Source organism: Pteropus alecto, unplaced genomic scaffold (genome assembly GCF_000325575.1).
Source record: "Pteropus alecto unplaced genomic scaffold, ASM32557v1 scaffold65, whole genome shotgun sequence".
NCBI lineage: Eukaryota > Metazoa > Chordata > Mammalia > Chiroptera > Pteropodidae > Pteropus > Pteropus alecto.
Genome location: NW_006439191.1, coordinates 5,135,115 through 5,158,968, shown reverse-complemented (window position 1 = coordinate 5,158,968; position 23,854 = coordinate 5,135,115). Strand labels below are relative to the sequence as shown.

General features: G+C 39.2%; 1 protein-coding gene across 1 annotated transcript in view; it reads left to right on the top strand.

The window, feature by feature from the left end:
• Positions 1 to 23,854, top strand: part of USH2A (usherin) — a 564,162-nt gene that overhangs the window by 371,664 nt on the left and 168,644 nt on the right. Inside the window, exons 38-42 of the mRNA XM_025049837.1 lie at positions 3,845 to 3,995; positions 4,658 to 4,800; positions 14,401 to 15,029; positions 21,663 to 21,997; positions 22,862 to 22,984. Of these exons, the coding sequence (XP_024905605.1) occupies positions 3,845 to 3,995; positions 4,658 to 4,800; positions 14,401 to 15,029; positions 21,663 to 21,997; positions 22,862 to 22,984 (1,381 nt within the window). The remainder of the gene's footprint in view (positions 1 to 3,844; positions 3,996 to 4,657; positions 4,801 to 14,400; positions 15,030 to 21,662; positions 21,998 to 22,861; positions 22,985 to 23,854) is intronic.

Below are 23,854 nucleotides of genomic sequence, written 5' to 3'. Positions count from 1 at the left end.
ATAGCTTGGTTATGCAGTCTTTAACACTTGAAGAGATTATTTTTTGTATATGTATTTCAAACTAATTTTTTCATTAGTTGAGTTCTTACAGCTGATTTTTATTTGGAATTTGAATTGTCAATAACATATTCCTTGGCATAAAAATATATATATTAGACAAAAACATAATCAAATGAGGGACATGGTTTTATGTTATATATTATATGCAACTTGCACTTGACTCTTTGCCAGTGCCCTTTTTATAAGTGCATTTGTTATAAATCAGTTAAAGACTATATCAAGTGAGAAACCGTCATTGTTAAAACCGTTGGTGTTCACAGAGTGTCACTTGAAGAGTCTTTAGCAATGAACGTCCTGCAGACCAAATATTTAGAGTTAAGTTTTTGGATAGCCGGCCGTGGGCAGCAATCTTACTGCCTTTCCTAGTCATGTCACATTTCTGCTGACTGAAAGAACTATTTTGTACCGTTTCATCTCTCTTCAAGCATTCGGTTTACTCTCGACGCTTTGGCACTAAACTGATACCTTTGCTTTTATTTTACTCACTGAGACAATGGATGCCATCAGGAGAGATCTTTTTGCTTTTTACCCGTCAGCAGATCTACCTGTCTGCATTCACTTCTGTGCAATGGGTGGAGTGTCCCTGCTTTGTTCAACAGCCTGTGTGCACTGCCTCTCAATTCCCTTCACATGTGCGCTGTCTTGCCTCTGTCTCCCACACAAGAAACGTGTGCTGGCAATTATTCTTTCTTCTCCTGCATTATCATCTCCCCCAATCTCTTCCGGGTCATTCTGTCGACCTTTAACAAATAGCCAGATATTTCTCCAGCGGATTGGGTTTATTTGGGAACAACGAAAAATTGCAATTTGGGACATATACCAGGTCCAGAGAAACGAAAGAGGAGAATGCTCGTTTATGGACTTGGGAGGGTCTGTTGTAAACAGTCCATTGGTGGAAACTGAAAGTTCAAACCAATGACTTCTCATTGGTTGAGTGATGACAGTTTCCCGTTGGCCAAGCTGTTACTGGGCAAGGTGGAATCTTTTCTTCCTCTTGCCGAGGCAGTAAAGTAGTATTACTTCTTGTTGGAGATGCAAGGTACTTCTCTTCCTGCTGGGATCCATAGCGCGTTGAATGACTTTTGAGAGAGCTCTCGTCTAGCCTCCTGACTCTATTTTAAATGAGGTGTCGGTTTATCAGTTTTCAGAATTCCAATAAGCATGAATATGCTGTAACATCTCCCGGTTTTTAGGAAAACTTCCTTCGACACCACAACTTTTCTAAATACTTCCCCATTTTCTCCTCCCCTTGGTGGACTTTGAGGCTCAGTTCTCAGACCTCTTCAGCACTCACCCTGTCTACGCTCACCCCTGGTTTGGTTCTGCAGGTCTAAGCCACTGAATAGCATGTATACATTGGTGCACAACCCTACCCAGAGTCCCATCTTCCTGACGTCTCCACCAAAGATGCATGATACACCTCTCAACTGGAGCGTGGACACCTCACACGTACCCAAAAATCTCCCCTCAGTGTTCCTCATCTCTGGAACGACACCACCATTCACCTGGGTGTTTAGGCCGAAAGCCTTGGCATCGACTTTAACTCCCTTATTTCCTCTTACCAATACACTCCACTCGCAACAGCAAAGCTTATCGCCGTCTCCACTGCTATCACTGGACCCTGAGTGACTGCCACCCTTTGCCTTGATCACTGAAGTGGAGGTTTCCCTGTTTCTCCTCTCGTCCCCACTCCATTAGCACCCAGGAGGAGACTCCATCAGTTGGCAAGGATGCTGTTTCCTTTATTCACATCCTGCAGTGGCCCCCGACCCCATTTAGAACAGCACCTAGAGTCCCTCCTGTGACTTTTAAAGCTTAGACCTCGAAGGACCCAGAGGGATCTGGACCCTGCCTCTCTCTCTCTCCGACCTCTCTTCCTCTCCCGGTCTTTAGGCTGTTTCAGCCGCGTTGGCCATTCTCAGTTCCCAAAACACAACCAGCGCTTCCCCTCCGCCCCGCGCTCTCTCCAGCTGGAGCGCTCTTCCTCCAGACATTCTCACGACCCCCTTCCTTATGCCATTGAAGTCTCTGCTCCCTTGTCACCCGGTGGCAGGATCTTCCTGCAGCTTTCCTGTCTGATCTTAACTGTTAGGTAATAACTAAAATCGTACACTCCTGTTCGCTTTTTCTTCCATTGCCCTGCTTTATTTTTCTCCTGAGCACATGTCACCATCTGCTACGATCTTACGTCCCTGTCTGTTCATCGCTCGCCTCCTCCATAGCCATAGGGTCCGGGGCCATGTCTACTCTGCTCAGGGCCGTTAGCCCTGTGCACAAAGAACACTGCTTTGCACAGAGTAGATGCTCAATACATGTTTAGCGAATAAATTAGTGAATTATCGATGAACTCAAAATCCTTAGATTGATGAAACACGTAATCTAATTCTTCCATTCTCATCAGTGGTCATTCATTAGCCTCTTCGTTTACAGGGAGATCCTCCTGAATTGGAGAGTATGTGAAACTAACACACTGCGTAAGGTTACGTACAAAAGAAAGTTGAAAAATGAACCCTCATATATGTTTTTATTATTTTGATTTCTTCTTCACCAATGGCCTCTAGTAATCCTCAGTCATTAGGAGCTCATATTGCAATAATCAGAATACTCTTTTAGAATTATGTTATAGTAGCACTTAAGTTATGCTGAGAAGTTCAGATTAATCCATTAAAATAATAATAGTAATAATAACTAACAACAGTTGCCAGGACCCAAAATAAAGTGCTTTATTTACATTGTCTCTGGTCTTCACAGCAGTCCTGCAAAGGGAAAATGTCATCCTTATTTTAAAGATAAAAAACATAAACTTGAGGTCAATAGGTGATTTTTCTAATGCCACAGGGCTTTGTTTAATTTGCTTTTGAGTTTCTGACTATCATTGGAACAAACTCTGATATGATAGGTATATTCAAGTTGTACCTCTTGGAAAAATTTACAGACAGACCAGAGTCATCTTGTCAATTTTTTTTTTTTTTTTTTTTTTTTTTTTAGCAGAATAGGCTTTAGTTTAATTCATTCCTATTAGGCCTTCTAGAACTATTCAAAGAGATTTCCCTGATAGATGGCATCAAGCAGGTGTGCTGAATAGAGGAAAGATTTACCAGAGACTCAACTAGACTAGAAAAGAAACAACACACATGCCCCAACTTGCAACATATTTGAATAAGAGCAGAGTCACTATTACAGATGCAACTGATTTGGTAAAACTCATGAGGAAAGTTTAGCCTTTCTATTTTTGTCAGTGAAAATTCAAGCTAAAATTTGCTAATTTCAGCCAATCACATATATTTATCATTGTAGAAAAATACAATTTTAATAAACCTTTCTCCATAAAAAAGAAAAAAAGCCCTTTGTGCGTGTTAGCCGTGTGTGGTTAGGTGGCGACAGGCGATGTGGGGGAAAATACAAGATCTGGACGCCACTGTTCGATCAGCCGATTATCAAGCAAAAGTGAAATTAAAAAGGTAACATTTAACATTTGCTTCAATGGATCCCCTTTGTGTTTCCAGTTAGGTAGACAGAAGTACAGGTGTGAATGAGCTGCACCTTCATCCGCCTTCTGTTTGGGGGCCTGGCTTTTAAGACTGAGATACTAATGCAATTGTATCGACATCAACAGTAAGAAGGACAGCAGTTCAGGAATGAAAATGTTAAATTAAATGGACCATGTTTAACGCTGTTGTTGATCCCGAGGAAAAGGTTTTCCAGTATATGGAGCATTTCGATTCCATCCAGCATATGCTCTCCACAGTTTTCTCTGCTCTAATTCATCTGTGTTTTCCGACAGCTCCAGATGGCGTGCTGCCTCCGAGGCTTTCATCTGCCACTCCAACCAGTCTTCAGGTTGTCTGGTCTACACCAGCCCGTGACAATGCCCCGGCCTCTCCCAGATACCAGCTCCAGATGAGGCCTGCCCACCCCCCGCACGGACTTCTCGAGTGAGCCCTCTGCTTTGTCCATCCTCCTGTCGCGTTGGTTTCGCAATATAGATGTGACTTACGTTATCTTTTTTAAAGTATATTTTTCATTAAATTTCTTGGGGTAACATTGGTTAATATCATTATATAAATTTCAGGTTTCGAACAATAGGCCAGTTCTCATTTGCGGCAAATAAAGACTGCCTTTCCAAAGTTCAAACAAAATACGAGCAGCAGCCTCGGAGACCATTATTTGCTTTGCAAAAATAATCTGTTTTTCACTTATATAGCATTTAAAATAACATTTTCACCTTTAACTTTTCATGAGTCCATGTATTACATAGGGCATGATGCATACACCTGAAACCCCCAAAACGCCATCTGAACTGTGGCTACAAAATTATAATACTTACTCCACATATTCCACATGACAATCACTCTCGATACTAGACTAGAATTTATTCAGTGCTGCTAGAATTTACAGCTCATGTAAATGCAGTATTACAAACCCTCAGCCAAATGGCTACTTACTCTTACAGAGATATCATGTAACAACAGAAAATTACAGTACTTAAACGTATGTTGACATTCTCTCAAAATGCATTGCAGTTGGATTTTCCTCTTTTAAAAAAAAAAATTCTTTGAATGTCTAAAGCTTCATCATCAACATTTCTTTCTTATAGGTTATTTTCCAGTCCTTCTGCATCATTAAGCTATGAAGTGAGAGATCTCCAACCGCACACAGAGTACGCGTTTCGGCTGGTTGCCTCCAATGGGTTTGGCAGTGCGCATAGTGCTTGGATTGTATTCATGACGACAGAGGACAGTAAGTGATCTGAACAGTACACAGCCAAATGTCCTCTACACTGTGGCATCTTAGATGTCTTTAGTTTTTCCAAACAAAGAAATAAGCCTTCCCTATTTTCTTGACACTTAGTGTCAGGAATCTTTTGCAGGGTAAGGGTGGACATATTGCAAAGTTGGGACATACTCTTACTACTCTCCAGAAAGAAGGAAAATGTGGCCTTGGAGGGTTAGATGTACAGAGAGTAGTAATTTACAATAAGTTATGATATGGCCCCATTCTGTCCTGTAGGGTGCACCTAGGTGTCTTGCAAGAGAAAGGTTATCATCTTCTATTCTGTGACCAAATGTTACAACGTTTGCTGCTTTGGAGGAATTCTGGCAGGTAGAAGACTATGAAATGCGGTCCTTACTTTATGAGGATGCTTAGAGCGCCATTATGCCTTTTCCTGGAAATAGATTGCATAGTACTTTTACCAGCACCTGAAAGACAGCCTCTAGAGTGGAGCAGTAGGATCTGGTAACAGCAATCCTGCATATAATACGTGGAGTAGACTGGGATTGTCTTGTTCAACCAATAATGAGAATTTTCTTGTTTTTCATGGAACAGTCACATTTGCATATCCATGTTTTTACTAGGTTTTGTATGGGAAATAAACACATGGGTATAATATTTAGTTGTACATAAATTCTATGAAAGCGCATAGGTGGAAGTATAATTTTTTAAGAAAAATTGGAAATTAAATCACTCTACAGAGAGTGAATGAGGACGCTATATCTTTGAGCAGTGAGGTTTGTAGGTTTAATCTTGTCAAGTCTTTTAATCAGAGGCTCCTTAGAAGATGTTGCTCTGTTGGCCAATTGCCATTCTAGCTCCATTTTCAATGAGAACCTGGGTGACTTTCAAAAGGCTAGATATTAGTCGAAAGGTTTGGTGTTTGAAACAGTGTCAACTGCGTATTAAATAGATTCTTTTATTTCCACAATACCCTTAGTTGTCTTATTTTTACTAAGGGCGAGACATCAAATGAGATAGAACCAGAACTATTTACCTCCCTTAAAGCTTACTTTATTACAAAAACTCATTATAAACAATAATATATAATACTTTGTCCATTTCTCCCATTCATAACTACTCCCTAGGAGCAAGCTAGGTACTTTAGAAGGAGACATTCAGTTTTTTTGGTCTCAGGGGTACCATTTAGTAAGTTATCAGCACAGTGCAATAAACAACACCTAAGGCCGAGAAAGCATCAATGCACCACTCAAAGCGCCTTACCCCCTTTTCGGGGAGAATGTGACATTTACTCTGGAGAATTTGACAGCATGGTCACCAACTGTATACAGATTTATGAACTGGAGAGCTCACACTCAGAATAGATTTTTGAAGAAATCTTTAAAAAACAACTGAAAATAGATTTTTAATCTCCTTCCTCAATGTAGCATGCTTGAAAGATTATATAAAAATAATTGTTCAGCCCACCGTAGAGGTGATAGCTTCTTAGAACGCCACATGGGAGGAGGAGGAAAACGGTCTCCCTTTTTCGGCACTCGTAATTTCTGTTCCCACAGAGAAAGGCTGACACTTGGATTACCTAAGTGGTGATTTTTATTAAATTGGGGCCATGATCTCCTATCTGCAGGCAGGAAGTTAGCACACAAATAAAATTCAAAATATTGCAAAGTACCAATTAGCACAGCATCCTTTGTTGAGCAAACCTATCTCCTGCCTCATCTTACCGTAAAACGAGTCTTATAGACTCCGCATAGTTATAATTTTCATGCACAGAGACTCTGCCTTCCCTATGATTATTATGGCCTGGTTCAAAGAGAAGAGAGTATTAATCCTTCATTTTCCTTAAATAAGAATGATCAGATAGCAGGGCTTAAATCAAGAAACCCAGCCATCATTTTTATTTAAATCCTTTCCCCAAACCCGATGATGTCTTCCTTCTCCTGCTTCATGGGTGGTCGGTCATACACCTTAGCAAAGAGCCAACAGCTGGTTGTTGGCCGCTCTAGGCTAAGTTGCCCGTGCACACTCACCCCTGAAACATGATGCCAGTGCACTCTGTGTCTGGGGTGTCACTGGAGATGGATGCCATCTTGGAAAGGATGTGCGATTGAATTGACAAAAGCTGAGTGATTGGCGTTGGGCACAAGCAGTCTTTCTGTCAAGGCTTCAAAAGCATTGCTTATAAAACCACCCATGCTGACAGCGCCATTGCCAGAATCACACTTCATACTTGATCCTGCCCAGCACCTCTCATTTGCCGAAGTGCGATTCCCAGTGTAGAAATTCTACATATCGCCTTATAGAGTGGAGCAGAGAAGTCACCTCATGCCCACTTTGAAATTCCATACCATCAGTAGGTACCTTTCGGCCTCAGCCAATGCCTCAAAACATCCCGGAGCCAGAAAAAAAGGTCGCTGGTAGCAACATTTTTTGTGTGAGATGGCAAGACAGGTTTTCGTCAAGCCTGTGATGCAGGTGAGACCAGACAGAGATACCCAGGCAGGAAATGAACTACAGCCAGAGAGACAAATGCTCAGGTGCAAAGAGAAGTTCTCATGGACAGAGGAAAGAGCTGTGAGGAATTTTAATGAATTTTTCCCACATGATTTGTCATTTGCCTAAGTGTGCCACCAATGTGGAGTCCCATGCATTTTTAAAAAGATCCAGTGTGCTGATGCCAAATAATAATAATGCACATCCCCTGTGGAAATTTTAAATCCTGTTAAACTTGTATTAACAAAAGATGCTTGTTCCAGTCATCTTGGTCAGTATAATGTTCAACTATTTGTAATCAGGTAATAACAAGTTTTGTTTTGTTTTGTTTTGTTTTGTTTTTATGTGCTGCTAACAATCCAGGCAACTTGCATGTCTGCAGCTTGCAAAAATGCATTCATATTGTGTTGGACTTGGGAGCATATAATTCATAATACGAAGACGCTTGCCTAGCAGCTGGAATTTTTAGTATCTTTTAACCGGAAATAACCATCATTCCTGCCTGTGTTTCTGTTTCCTCTCTTGTGTATTTATAGTTGTTTTCTACGCATTTTATCCACGCAGAGCTTGTGATTGGCTGGAAGGGCCTGTTTCTTCCACCTTCACCTTGAATATGGACATGCTCTTTTGCCTATTGAAATTCTGCCCTGTGTATCAAATATGAGATAATTCACTTTTCTTTAAAACATGGATTCCATAGACCGATAAAAGTCGAGTAATCTGTTTCTCTCAAAGTTTTTAAGTTACAGGATTGAAATATGGACTATCTCTTTATTTCAATCATTTTAACAAACATATTGGTATACACAAGGGACTAGATCAAATGAATTACCAGATTAAAGTGAGTTTGTTTTCTAAACCTCACTCTCTACCTCCAAAAAAAAAAAAAAAAAGGTTATATAGTAGATCATTCAGTTGTCATATATTTTTAAAAGTCTTCAAAAATTTGATCATTTCCCCAAATTTGTAGTTTAAAACTCCATATTATATTTTAACCAGTAATCTAAGAGGCATTATTAAATGACTTTGTGAGAATTGAATCATTTTCTAAAGATTTATATGAACAGTTTTTCATGTGCATGTGCTCATTATTTTGCCAATAGATGACTCGTGAGTTTTGACTGGAGTATGCTAAAAGATAGCAAGATATATCACTACCTACACAGTGACTATTTTAAGTACTATTAATACACTGTATTTACTCATTATATTAGGTCTTGTTATATTTTTGAAACTTATAATTGCACTGCGAGCAAAAGATGAAACAATAAGGCAAATTATCCTAGTATCTGCATCTTACTTTTCTTTTCCATCACCATTTTTGAGTATTTCCCCCCTGTATTTCATCTTTGAGGTTCTCAAAGCAGTTTACAAAGGAACAGAGGTTCTTCTGGAGTCAGAAAGACATTGCAATGTTAATTGAAATCTATATCTAACAGAACACATTTCTCATTTGTTGTCTGACAAAATTCTACTCATTCATTATGCCTCAGCTCAAGTGTCACTTCCTCTGTGAAGCCTTCCATCCTCATTGCTACCTTAGAATTTTGGTCCTCACTTGTGCACCATCAAATTGTAATTTCTCGGGACCTAGGGCTCTGTCTCATTTATCTTTGTTTATCCAGTGCCCGGTGGGGAGTCTCTTGTAGAGCAGGTCTCCACAAATTGTTAGCTAAAGTGCCATTTGAAAAGAGTTTTATGTAAGCAAATCCATGAAAACTCAACCAAGCAAGCTTTAACTGGTACCTGCTGGGTACCAACCAGTAACTGAAAGAGACAGGAAACTCACAAGGATGATTAAGACACGTTCTTTCCTCGAGACATCCACCATCTGGCAAGGAGCACACAGCATCTAACGGCAACGAGAATATGCTGAGCTGAGATTTCTAGAGAGCGAGTCCACAGAACGTGTCGTCGGCATGGCCTATGAGGGAATCCTAGCTGGCGAAGACCAGGGGAGGGCATAGGGAATGATTTCTCTCTGGAGTTCACTTTGATACCAGATTTCAAATTTGTTCCTTACCATTGGTCCAGAAGAAGGCAGAACCAGAAATTGCTGTAGGAGGTGACACATGACACCTGAGACCTGGAGGGTGGCTTGTAGAGTGTTCTACCCTGAATATGAGACAAGGAGGATGAAGATCAGAGGCAAATGCCAGAGAAGGAAATCCCCAAAGCAATCCTCATGCTTTGCCTTGGTCAGAGGCAGCCTTCTGGCAGTGTTAGCTGCCTAGACTAGTGTAATGAATGTTCTAATTAGAGGGGCTTCTGCTAGCCCGAAACCACGTGCTATATCAAAATAAAGTGGGGAGCGGTAAAGAGATTTCCAAAAGGAAAACACTTATCCTTGTTCTTAGTCTCACAACCTGTAACGAGAGTAAAACACTCTTGAGTCCTTATGACAGAAAAATGTGGTATTGAAATTGACCCAGAATTGATCAAGATAATGTTAGAGCAGGATTTCCCAAATCATTTATTATGTGTGTCTGTGCCCTTAAGAATATTTAGGTTTTAAAACTAATATTGCATCGCAAGCCTCTTTTTGTTGGTATGTTTTAGAGTTTAAAGTCTCAGCCTGTATCTTGAGTATTCTATGCGAGAGAAAAACAGGGACGTTTTTAAATGAGGGTGGAGCACATTTATATCAGTAGACTTTATTTTATGAGGAAATGTGAACTACCAAGTTTCAAGAGTGCCGCCCGATTATGTTGCTTTCTCCACTCCAAATAACATTTCCTAATTGTTTTAGATGTTAACTTCTAAATGCCAACATGTTATCCAAACAGTGATGTGATTATTTTACCCATAGCAGAAGACTCATGACAAAAAGCAAAGCGCTTAATCTGCTGCCTTTGAGAGTAAAATGGCTCTGTGTGTGCGTTGCTACATACTTTGTCTCCTGGGGCATAGATTCCACTCCTCAAACTCTTGCATTTCCCGAATTTTTTTTTAAAAAGTATTTATTTTTACATTCGTTTTATATCCTAAGATCAAAGCGAAAACTGGAAATCCTCTGAATGGATGAATCGATGAATGAAAAAATCCTATCCACATCCTCAGAGCTCTTGAATCTCTTTGGGGCACTTAAGTCGCATTGCTCTTCCAAATTGGGACCCTTTAGTTTTTCTCAGCGTTTTTTCTCCCTTTGTGAATTCTCGCATCAACAACATATACTTTTAAAATTTGCAGGGAAGAATCCATAGCCGTTGGCTGCACAATATGCCCCCAGTTGAGGAAGAGAATGCCCTCTTTCTAGTTGATACTCTTTGGTCCTGGTCTTGGGAGAAATGGAGAAAAAAAATCCCCCAAAGTCCGTTCTCCTACTTTCAGACCATCAAAGAGTATCCTTTCAACTTCGACACTTTCTAGTCTTCAGATGTCTCTTGTATTAAACTATGACATTTATGTTATCAGCCCTTTTTCTCTTAGTTGTCAAGAAGCTAAATATTCATTTTTTATGCAAAATCATAGTGCTCATTCTTATTTGTTTTGCAATACTATTGTAACCTCTTCATCATCACAAGATTAATATTTCTTTATTTTATTGGCCCTATTACATTTAAGCTTTTTTTTTTTTTATGAGCTGTCTAAAATCCGTTCGGGTGGTATTTGGGGTATAAATAATAAACTGATAAAAAGAATTCATGATTAAAGGGACGATAGCTTCCATCACTCGTCTACTAATGTGTCGTAGTGAGTGTCAAAGGCCACAGTGACAATTAGCATGTAATATATTGCTCCGTGTAATTATACATCCATATATTTGCCAGCTTGATTTTGAATCCATTGGCAAATTTAGGGGAATGTTCATTTGTGGAGTTAATATTACTGAAAAGAGCTTTTAAACGGAGTGAGTTTTTAATTAGAATGGTAAAAAGTTGCTTCAGGGGAATAATGGAGACATAACGGGAAAACTGAGCCATCCTGGGTAACTCTCATAGCAAAAAATATGTAAAAAACCTGTGAAAACCACAGAAAGTGACAGACACACTGGACGTGTAAACCGGTCGAGCCGTCTGTTCACATGAGCATACACGTATATCTCCCTCGGTTTACACACCTGAGTATAAAAATAAATAAGCAGGCCCCTCCACTAACAACTTTATCACTCTCTCTCAAACTGGGGCTGAACTTTTGAAGCTGATAAGCAAAATAGTTTCCCATAAAAGATCATTTTATTTACCCAAATGAAACGACATTTCGTCATCTATGCCGTAATGGAACGGCCTGAAGGATGAATCGGTGATCTGAACAGGGAGGGAGCCCCTGTTCGCAGCACCGGGAGGGGGTTCTCTGAACGGTGACGCCCACAGAGAGGCCTGTGTGGCTGCGTTTTCATCACTGGCCAGCTGAGCTGCGTGGCTGTCATACTTCCCAGTCTCCCCTCCGGTGACAGCTGCATTGACAACATGTTACACTCCACATTGATTTTACAGTTAAGGAGCTGATTGTGATATATAGGGATTTTAAGAATTCAGCTGAGAGGCTGACTTTTGCCTTTTATCATTCCATTAAAATTTTATAACCATCTTTTTCATGTCATTTCACCCATGAATTCTTACTTTAGGAAGTGATAGCTGCTGCTGTGAGCATAACTTTTCTCATGTTCAGAGCTTTTTATTGTATTAGCAAACTACCCCAATTATAGTTATTACTCATGTTTTACATAATTGTGGTGACCCTTTCAACCATGCAGTAGCATGCCAGTTGATTTGTATATAGAATTAGATGATTCGGCTTATCATTTTAAAGCACTAAATTGAAAGAGTGCCAGGAGTCAGGTTTTAACACTTCCCCAGCCAAAGGAGCTAATTAAGCTGCTTTTAGCTTCTCTCCTGAATCACAGGAGTTTAAGGGCCCTTCCTGCAAGAGGAGCAGGGAACCAACTCAGCTCGAGCGGGAAGCTGATAAAATGTGTTCTGGCTTTTAAAGGGAAAAAAATAATCACGGAATTGAAATTGAACATCTCTTTTTTTCCCCCAAGATAAGAGATCACCTTTAAGGAAGGGCTGTATTCAGTGAGAGCTTGAAGTGCAAGTTCATCTCATTACCACAGATGCTTCACTTATAACTCTTCTTATTCAGGAGAAATAAAAAGGCTCGTCCCTGTCGTTACAGGGGACAAACCACATCATTGTTGCATCTCTTTTTTCCCTGAAGAATTTTACAGTTTGATAGTGAGCATATGCGGAATAATTACGCAAGACCCTGGTAAAACCCTAATAGAAAACATTCTAATTTTTAAGTTTCTTATTTTTATTTTTTTATATTTTTTAGGGAGCGAGGGCGAGACAGGGTTAGACACGAAATGCCTGAATCCAGCATCGATTTTTTTCCATCCAAAACAACATCGATATCTTACAAGACTCTCTCGCTTGCTTTTCTTTGCGAAAGAGCCACATCTGGATAATCAGTATAAATAAGAAAGTATCCGTATTCCTATTTTGCTATCATCATTGCCACTGCTACTGTATACCAGAGAGCAAGAGTAAGAAATGTCACAGTAGTTTTGAGGAAAGCTTTAAAACAAAAGTGAACAACACACTAAAACGAAAAATGTGATCTATATCCAGATCTCTGTACTTTTAGGATTTTTCTCTTCAAATAGGATGCGTCAGCAAATTGTCAGAAAGGTTTTGACGTCAGGGCTCGTGCACTGTAGCACTTTCCTCTCAGAAAGTGATCGTGATTCTCCCATCAGTCCAGGTGGTGACAGACATGTGGATCATGTGGTGTGACACCACGCCCCTGTCACCGGCTACATGGCAGTCACCAGTTTGGTGAAGCATCGGTTACATTTCAAACTGAATCCTAGAGTGTAACACTGGATCGCGCGCACACACACATAATCAGTGCCGTTTTAAACAATTACTACATTCAAGCATATCTTTTTTTAAAGATTTTCAATAAAATCTAATGTTCACAGAAAAACCTCATAAATGTCAGAATCGCTGTCGGCAGAAAAGGAGAATAGAGTATTTTCTTGATCTGCCGTAGCAATTTATAGATTTCAGACCGTGGTTTATAAGAATGCTAAATGTTCTGGAATTACAGCTGTTACCGATCAGTGATTGAGCCAGATTTGTGTTATTGCACCGTGTTCTTGCTTGTACCTAGAGAGCAGTAAAGCCTCGATATAATAAAAAGCACCTGCATTTTAAATGAAATTTCAATTGAAAAACTTAACAGCCCTTCAAATTGCAAAATTTAACGCAGCCCAGTAAAGCTTAAATAACACTTTGCCTCCGCAGGCTGAGGGGCTCGCATTCAAGGTGACTTGATTGTGTCGCGTGGTGAAATTATTTACAATTAAGGAATTTCTCTGGAGGGCTGCAGAATATTTGCTGTTCCACAACACCTAGGCAGGCATATGGTGGGCCTTTTTCAGTATTCATGGAGCCTCCTGAACCTTTATGATAATTGAATCAGTTAGAGTGCTGAGTGGAGCAAGCATAAAACCTGTTAACCTAAAGGTCAGATCTGTGCATTGTTTATTTATCAGTAGGTGAAAGAGCTAAATCGGCAGCTTCTGTCACAGTCTCAGTAAAAAATCACCTATAATATTAACAGGGAGTAGATAAATTGCAAAACATGGATGAGAATGATAAGCAGAAATAGATATAATGTGGAATATATAATGAACGATGCTGGAGGATTTTACCGGGCTGTAAACTACGCAGGTTTGTTGTGATAGCGTTATTGATTATAATTAGTTGCTGGAGCTCCAGAAAAAAAGATTGTGGCAGAAGCTAGAACTTGTGTACAATTGCCATTGTGCGCATTCCTCTTCTGTTATCTTGATTTAAAAAAAAAAAGTCCTTGTGATATTTTTAAGCATTAGCTTTGATAAAAAGAAATGATTTTGATAAAACCAGCTTAGAAAGGGAAATGATAATTTAGCTCAACAACGTTCAACAAGTACTTTTCACACACGCCTGAGCAAAATGGTAGCAATCCTTGTCTGCATGGCACTTTTGTATTTACTTACTGGCTTTTACAAGGTGTTCAAGTTCATATCCGTATAGGACAGTTATTACTCATTTTAGCTTTATTTTAAGGAGATGTGGGCAGTTTCCGAGAGGTGTCATGTTTTGGATTCATTCTCCTTTATAGGACCCGGACCTATCGACCCTCCGATTCTTCAGGATGTGAAATCAAGGATGATGTTGGTCACCTGGCAGCGCCCTTTAAAGTGCAATGGCGTTATCACCCACTATAACATTTACCAGCATGGCCGTCTCTCTCTGAGAACATCTGGAGATGTCACTAATTGCACAGCGGTCCGTTTACGCCCGCACACTGCCTATGCGTTTCAGGTGGAGGCCTGCACCTCCAAAGGGTGTTCTCTGTCACCAGAGTCCCAGGCGGTGTGGACACTCCCGGATGCACCGGAAGGTATCCCACGTCCAGAGTTGTTCTCTGATACCCCGACATCTGTGATCATAGCTTGGCAACCCCCCACCCACCCCAACGGCTTGGTGGAGAACTTCACCATTGAGAGAAGAGTTCAAGGGAAGGAAGAAATCGCCACCCTGGTGACTCTCCCAAGAAGTCATTCCATGAGGTTTATTGACAAGACTTCCGCTCTTAGCCCGTGGACCACATACGAATACCGGGTACTGATGAGCACTTTTAATGGCGGAACAAACAGCAGTGCTTGGGCAGAAGTGACCACGAGACCCTCACGACCTGCTGGGGTGCAGCCACCTGCGGTGCTTGTGCTGGGACCCGATGCAGCCAAGGTAAGATACTGAGTGTTCTGTCTCCCTCGCAGGCTTCGGAATCCACCCAGGATTGACTCTGTGTTGAACAGAGCCATCTACTGACAAAACGCACACATGTGTTGTTTTAGGCATTCACTGGAGAAACAAGGTTTTGGCCTTTGGCCCAAACTATCTTGAATTTGATGTCAGTTTTTCATTTCTCCCTGTATCCCCTTAATTATATTGTTGAGATGCTTCCATTTGCCTCATACACCTGAAATATTTTGAATGCCACGATGGGATGCTTAGCTTAACCACCACGTCAGATTTAAATAGATCAGAAAATGAAAAGAGATGGGAGAATACAGATGAATGGATTAGCATGTTAACAAAAATTTCATTTACCAGTATTCCAATTTTTTGTTAATGATCAAAGAATCCAAACGATGGGAAAAGAAATAAAAATAGCCTATTACTGGGCTCTCTAGAAGTATTCAATTATTCACCTCATTCTACTGGGGATGAGCTCTAGAGGACAGGATAACTACCATTGTTTTGGCTTGCATACAAACTTCATTCAAGGGAAATTAGTGTAACCAAACAGGAGGGAGTTTTGTAGCTTAGAAGCCCCTTTTGTGTAAATACACACATGCTTCCATGGATTAGGTCTTGTACTACTGCCAAAAGCGTTGGTACAGTAGCTTGCTCACCAGAGCACAAAACAAAGGACATTTGCATAACAGCAAAGTTCATCTGTTGAAATTATTACTTGGATCCGTGCGGCGTGCTCTCTTTTCCCCATCAAAAACAAACACTAGGTGAAGCGAAATAGTGGAAATTGTCGAAGAAATTTAATTTAACCTACAAACAGCTGTTTTTAAAAGTCTTTATTGGTTTGTTCCAATATGAGACTGGTCAAAACAACACACCTCTTTGATAGAAATATCAAAAGTATATACAATTCTGTGGATAGAACCCTGAAAAGGAAATTAATCCGAAGTACAAGATGCACAATGTTTATTGTATGAATTGGACAATCTTAAGAGCTGCTCTTTATTCAGAATAACAAAACGAAACCCCACACAAACCTAGAGTTAGTAATCGTTCGAGAAATGACTTTTTGTTTTAATCCTGAGGGAATTTTGCAAAATTTCAGTAGCAGTAACAATCAATACGATGCAACATAAACACAGTCCCTTTACAAAGGCAAAGCTACATAATCGGCATTATTCTGGATTTTCTCTAGCAAACATTGAATAGCTAGGCAGATCAGGAAAATAAAACACATGTTTTTAAAAGAATAATGGCTCAATGCACAATTCTACTTGATTTAATATATATATATATATTAATATGTATATTAATATATATATATAACAATGATTTATAATTATAATATATATTATTTATATATGTTATTATATATATTAATATATATATAACAATGATCAGAATTATCCCAAACAAGTCGATTGGCTTTTTCTTTTTCTAATTCCCTTTTTTGATTTTGTAAGCTCATCCAGGAATGAAACAATATAAATGGCTTGGCAGCTTGCTAGAGTAAAGTCTAGATTAGCTTGGATAGGGAGCTGGTTATCACAGGCTCTCACCAGAAACAGCAGCATCACCTGGATTGTGTCAACACACAGCTTTCCTATCTTGTGCACTCTTAACCCTAGTAAAAGAAATTGAGTCTTAATCATCATTCTCACCTATGTTTGTAGATGGGACAGTCTTTGATGTCTGCTTAAATCAAACCTTATAATTTGAATTAAACAATTGAAATAAAATATGAAAAACACGTTATAAAATCTTATGGAAGGAAATAATGATGACAAGTAATATTTATTGAGTTCATATTAAATTCCAGGATTCGCTCTCATTTAATCTTTATTACAGTCCCTATCAGATTGATGCTGTTATTTTCCCCAATGCACAGGCAGGAAAACTGAGACTAGAGAGAAGAAGTAACCTGCCTCATGTTACATAGCAGTAGGAGTTGGGATTCACACCCAAGCCATATAGTTCTATGAGCCCGTGCTGCTGCCAGCTTTACACCATGACAAAGAGAGGTGATGCCATCTTCTGGGATGGAAGGACTTAGGTTCTTAACAAGTCAGTCCTTCCCACATATATACATCGAACACCGTTCACATCAGAACGCTAGTGATGTTTTCATTTTGAATAGTTTCAAGATGGATAAAATGATTTTAATGTTAAAAAGAAGGCTGAATGGTAGAAATATCCTAGGAAATTGTGGAAGAAGAGTTTAGCACAGGGATATCTTCCTTAGTGTTTATACTTACTCTAAAGCTATTAAATCGCAGCAGTATGGTATTGGCATTTAAAATAGACAAATGATCTTAAGAGCAGACTAGAGAGTTTAGATATAAATACAGGTGTATGTGGGAATTTGACATGGAAGTGACATTTTATTTCATGGGGAAAGGATGGTTTGCTTTAGAAATGATATTGGCCTGACAACCCATGCGTGAGAAAAAATAGATCTGTCATATAATGACTAAATTCCAACAAATTAAAACTTTTGTATTAGAAAAAATAAAAGAAGAATTTTATGTAATTTAAAGGTCGAGGGGCTCTTTCTGAAACAAACAAGCAAAAAATCAACAGACTTAAAAGATAATTTTATTTAATTAGAAAATAACTTGATTGTTTTTTTGCAAGAAATAAGACCCCTCAAAAAAAGTTAAACTCCAAAAGGTAGATTGGGAAAATACATTTGTAACACATCTTATGGAAAAATAATTTCCCCATAATATGCAAAGAGCATCTAATAGTTTGTATAGAAAAAGGCAAGTCAATAGTAAATAAAGTATAAAATATGGATAAATAATTAAGAGGATATGTAATTAGTAGTATTTGAAAATATTTATACCTCACAAAAAAAGTCTAGGGAATGCAAATTAATTAAAGAAATAAGTAATATCGGCAGCAAACTAAAAGGAATAGTAATTTCAAGAGTTTTGAGAACAAGATCATCGATACTTTCTTCCATTGTGATAAAGTAAATTATCTCAAACTTTTTGGAAAGTAATCCATTATTAATGATTAAAAATAAACTTACATTTACTTTTTGGCATAGCAATTTTCGCTAATCTAGCTAATAAATAAATACAATGGCATGCGAGCATACATTTCAAATATTACTTTTAGCAGTAATCTCAACAGAATAATGACTGAGGAATTTGTTTTCAGCCATGAAAGGAATTTAGGTAAAACCAAAAAAAGAAAAAAATATAGTATGTGCCCATGATCTATTGTTAAGTGTGAAAAGCAAGTCGCAGCTTACTGAGTATAGAATAAACCTTTTTCTGTAAAAAAAATAAATAAGAGAACGCTCGCGTATGGATGAATACGTTCACTTTGTCTATATAAACACACCAGGAAAGTACAGAAGAACACGTCTCAGGCTATCACCTTAAAAGACTTGCAGGGGAGCAGGATGAGAAGAAAATAAAGGTGAAGGGCTGTAATTAACTTTTCCTATATATATTTATTTTTTTACGTTGTCTGTGATTGCAAAATGCAAATCTATTATCTGAGATGAAAAATTAATATTAGCAATTTTAAAGGGAAAGCAGGGCATCGTGCAGAACTTTAACTTTATGTCAACGAATTGCGCCTCATTTTGTGTGAGAAGCTTTGACAGGGAGTCAGCTGTTAAGAAGAATTGCTACACGGAGTCAGATACTGCCGAGATCGCAGGCCGTGTGGTACATTCGTATCATGTATTGATTAAGTAGTCTTAGAATTTTTCAAGCTTACACGTAGGCACGCGGGAAAGGATGGTCTCTTCACATTAGAGCTAATGGAAGCAGAGGCCCAAAGATGCGTTTTGCTCAGAACCTCACAGCTTTATTTCACAGACGTTTTTTCATAGCCCATTCTCCACTCATTATATCCCTCTTCATAAATACTCACTCATAAAGTTCTTAAATATGGCCTGATGAAGTTAAAGAAAGGAGTCAGTTACAGTATTCACATGTCTCCCTTTTGTCAGCCCTGAAGCCAGTCACCTAGCCTGCATTCATACGATTTTGCTTAAAATAAGGATCTCTGGACGTACACCGATTCTTCAGGGCAAGCCACTTTTCAGGGATCTGAAAAAGTTGGTTGTAATTGGTGGCTCCTTAAACAGCTATTCAGCTACCCACCTGTTCTATTTTCTGAAAACTTATAGTATCTAAATAGAAACATGGAAACTACACAGTTAAGAACCATTTAATTTAAAAAAATAGTTATAATAGGTGAGGCGTCTCTGAAGTATGCATTTTTTTTTTCTATCCAGAAAACTCTAATTCTATATAAAGGATTTCAGTGTAAAATTATTGATTTAGAGAACACAGCTCTTGCTTATTCAGTCCAAGAACATACCCTTTGGTCTGAGTTTTCTGGGGCATAACACTATTTCATAATCCTTGTGAACCATGGATATATAAAAGACCAGGGGAAATTTATCTCTTACATTTTGGCCATACTACAATAAATGTGGCCTTAAGCATAGGACAGAATAGAATACAATATTTAGCTAACTGGCCTCTTAAAATTCTTGGACCCATTTATTTTTAATAATGGCTCTAGGATAGTTTCAGGGAGGTAATCAAATTAGATACCATTTCTGTTAGCCTACTGATTATGGTGGCTGTAGCCTTCTCCATCTTGTTATAGCAGTCCTTCTAAAAATTTCTGTGGAAGTAGATTGATGTCTTCCAGCTCAGTACTGTCAAAAAATATGTCCCTTCAAGTCTGTAACTTGTTTAAAGGAGAAAAATAGAAAATTTCTAGATGTAAACATTTACAGTAGAGAAAATAGGAATTTATTTTAGATCTTTAAATGACTGTCTCCAGAATCATTACATCACATCTTTTCATCTCTGCTGGAAGATATTCAGGTTTCACCGTAGGAACACTTTTTCTCATCCTCAGTACCAGGTTCCTAATCAATTTTATGTTAGCTCAACTGCCAACACAGACTATCTCCCAAGTTTTAATTCTTTCGAGTATTGCCAAACCTTGACCAGAACTCTCAGGATATTCCGAGAGGCATAGAAGTGGCATTTCACATATCAGTCAGGCCGAATTTAGCTGTGGTACCTCCCGTTTTTCATTTACATTACAAGTAAGTTACAGGAAGCCCCTGAGTTTCACCTTGACTCACTCTTCGCATCCACAGACAGTATTGCACCTGGAAAACAAATAGAAGTCTATGTCAGTTGTACAGCCTTTGCTTGCTTCGGATTTTTTAAAATCTTTTTCTGCATCCAGAAATCCTCTATGTTCATAAGGAGCAAACACATCTAAAAATTCTCTTCTCCACAGCACAGTGTGGAACACCCCCAAGAAGTTTTTAAAACTGGTAATGATTTCAAGCCATGTAGTAAAATTTGAATAGACATCAGTCCATTGCTAGTTATAAATCAGGACAGTAATCATCAAGCAACTGCTCAGCTGACATGTGGCGGGAGCTCATTTTGTCACCACTTAGCAATAAAAATATCCTATGAAAATTTCAGGTGATATTCCTTCTGGAGATTTTTTTCCTCTTTGACCTGAGATAGGAAATTTTAGTCCTCTCTTCTAATTTTTCTGTTCTTTCTTTATGACTTTAATTTTGTGTAGAGTTACAAATTTAAATCTCAATATACTACTTTGTAGAAATTCGTATTTTAAAATTTCTAAAGAACTGTTGCCGAGGAAAAACTATAATCTAATCAGCCGTGAGTACAATTACTTACTGAACACGATCTGTGTGCGCGGCATTAAATGAATGTAACAATTTGAGCCCTGCTATCAAGAATCTTACAGTCTATTTAGGAGATGAAATACATACTCTAAAATTTAAGGTACATTACAGAGCAACAATAAAAAAAAGATGAACCAGGACAGCATATAAATAAGTATTTTTCTTACGACTTATGCACATTTTTCTAGGTTTCTTTTTCCACGAGAGAACAAATGTATTACCACTATGCCCTTACAAAATTTAGCCCAAAAAGGAACTTTAACCATGGTATACCATTAAAGACACTGTCGTTTCTTTCTTCTGAGGCGTTTACATCTCCGAGTTAGTTAAGCAGGATCATCCTGTGCTCGTCTTTTTAAAAGCGTTCTGTACATCTCTTCTTATCTTTGAGAAGAGGTGTTGTTCTCTCTCTACTTTGTAAATTATGTGCAAGTAAGATCTAGGAACTCATTCGTTCCTCAGGAAATGGCATACTTAGAGAATACACTAGCAATGCAAAGCAAGGAGTTCTGATGTTTCATTTAATGAAGTTATAAGCAAGAAAACCATCGCATCCTGCCGCCGCCCCGTCGATGCATGTGGATGTGCGGATCCTCTCCGCGTGTGTGCTCCGTCCCTCAGAACCCCGCCGTGGAGACGAATCACGGAGCTGTATACGAGTCTGACAGTCCTAGAAGGTATCGAGAGTAAAAGCAAACCCAGGAAATGGCTTTTCATGTCGTTCCTGGCACACTGCTAATTGATCCCAAACCCTTCATTACTGTCTAGTGCAAAAGGCTAAGTCGAAAGGAGGCATTTAGAAAGTGACTTAACAGAAAACGAGACAGAGCGAAATGCTAGGCCTCGTGAGCCTCGGTTGCTCTGTTCCCGCGTCGTCGCACTGATTCCAAATTTGTCTTTCCTTCCAGGTCACTTGGGAGCCCCCACTCATGCGGAATGGAGACGTGCTTAGCTACGAGATCCGCATGCCTGACCCTCAGATACCAATCACCAACATCACTTCCTCAGCGTTAAGCCAAGTAGTTACTCAGCTGGTTCCTTTTACTAATTATTCTGTCACTGTCGTGGCTTGCTCCAGGGGCAGTGGGTATCTAGGAGGGTGCACAGAGAGTTTACCTACCCATGTCACCACGCACCCCGCCCTGCCTCAGGACGTTCGCCCATTGTCAGCGATTCCGTTAAGTGAATCGTTTGTTGGGATTTCCTGGGAGCCACCGTCCAGGCCAAATGGACCCGATTTGAGGTAAGATAAGGTGTCTGAGCTTTTGCATTTTGCTATGGTCTTATCTCTCTGGGAAGGAAGGAGACTTCGAATCGCATATGAACATAGAATGAATTCCTTATTGAATATACCCCACTCATAGCTTTCATACAATTTCATAATGTGTATCTCGTGTGGAACCATAAAAGTTCATCAAGATAGAAATAGCATTTCGTGAAGAATTAAAAACCCTTGAAACAACAGTTAGTGTTCTCTGACAATCCTTAAGCTAATCCTTCTCTTGATTTTCAAAGTATGTATTTGTTAAATGTCAGGGAAACTTGATGCATTGTTCTAAATGATGCATCTGCACAGATATGCTTCAGAATCCCAAAGCTAACACACTAATTCTTTAGCATGTCGTTATTACCTGGGAACTTGTAAAGAATGTCGTCAGGGCTAAAGGTAAGGTGCAAGAAGAGTTGGGATTCTGAAATGGCTTTTTAACGAACTTGACACTCAGCCACGAGTATGGCTTGATAAGATTGTCATTTATAAAGTATTGCTGGTTTAAGTCTTGGGGAATCATTAACTTTATAAGCATTTTATATTGCTGCTTTGTGTCAAACTGGCAATAAAGTGTTGAGAAACATGACAGAGCAGTCTAAAATGTTCCCAGTCTCACTGATAACAGAAAGACGTGAATGTAGTTGATGGTTTCAAAATAATTGAATATATAAAACTTGAGCCAGAAAATAATCTGGAAAAAACTTTGTAATCATAAATTAAGATGTTTTCTTTATATTTTCATGCACACACCACAGACTTATACCAGGAAACAGCCTGGATTTTGGTAATAACATTAGTTGAGATAATCCCAATGTTTCTGCTTGTCTTTTGCTTTAGATATGAGCTTCTGAGACGTAAAATCCAGCAACCACTTGCATCAAATCCCCCAGAAGATTTAAATCTGTGGCACAATATTTATTCAGGAACTCAGTGGTTTTATGAAGATAAGGGTCTTAGCAGGTGAGATTACAAAAACTATAAAAACAAATGCTGGCATTTAGTTTGAGGCATGTTGAATAGTTCAAAGTATCATAGCGTCTTCATTGTGTGAGCATGTTATCGGCGGTGCAATAAAACGTGTTTGGTTATTATCTGTGGCGTTAATCATCAAACTGCAACAGTCAGCATGTTTAATGTTGGCCATCCTCACCATATGCTTAAAATAAGCCTTTTGACGTTGAACTTGTAGATGTCGAGCCTTAACCTGCTGCCTTGGTCACAGCTCTCGCAAGACATGAAAACTTAATAGAGGAATTTGGAAAGATTGAATGTATATAAAACCAGGGAAATTACTAGGCACTTGTAAAACGCCTGCCCTTTCTAGGAAATCTTTGTGAGAAGTAATTGATGCAGTCCACAAAGATTAGTTAACAGGCTTAAGACTTGAAAGAATTCAATCTGGAGTTCGACTCAATCAAAGAATCACAAATAGGCGATGTCAGAAAGAGAAATGCATGAAGGAGCAGGAGATGTGAGCGCTGTCGCATCCCGTGCTAGAGAACCAGCTTTGTGACCTCAGGCAAGTCACTTAACCTCTCTGGGCTTCACTCTTGTTGTCTATAAAAGGAAAAGATTGTCGAGATTGCATGACTTCTAAACCTTCATGAGCCCAAGCAAATTTCAAAACACCACCACCATTACTTTATGAAAACTTTTCAGACAACTTTTCTACCGGGTTATGTTTCCTCGACGCACCCCTGACTAGCTCTGCGCTGAGCACTGTGTGTCGCTCTGGCCTTGTCTCCCACCTCGTCCACGGCTGGACCTCTGCGTGACTCCCGCTCCTGCACACCAGTGCTCACCCGGCAACTTGCCACCACTGTCGTTGCC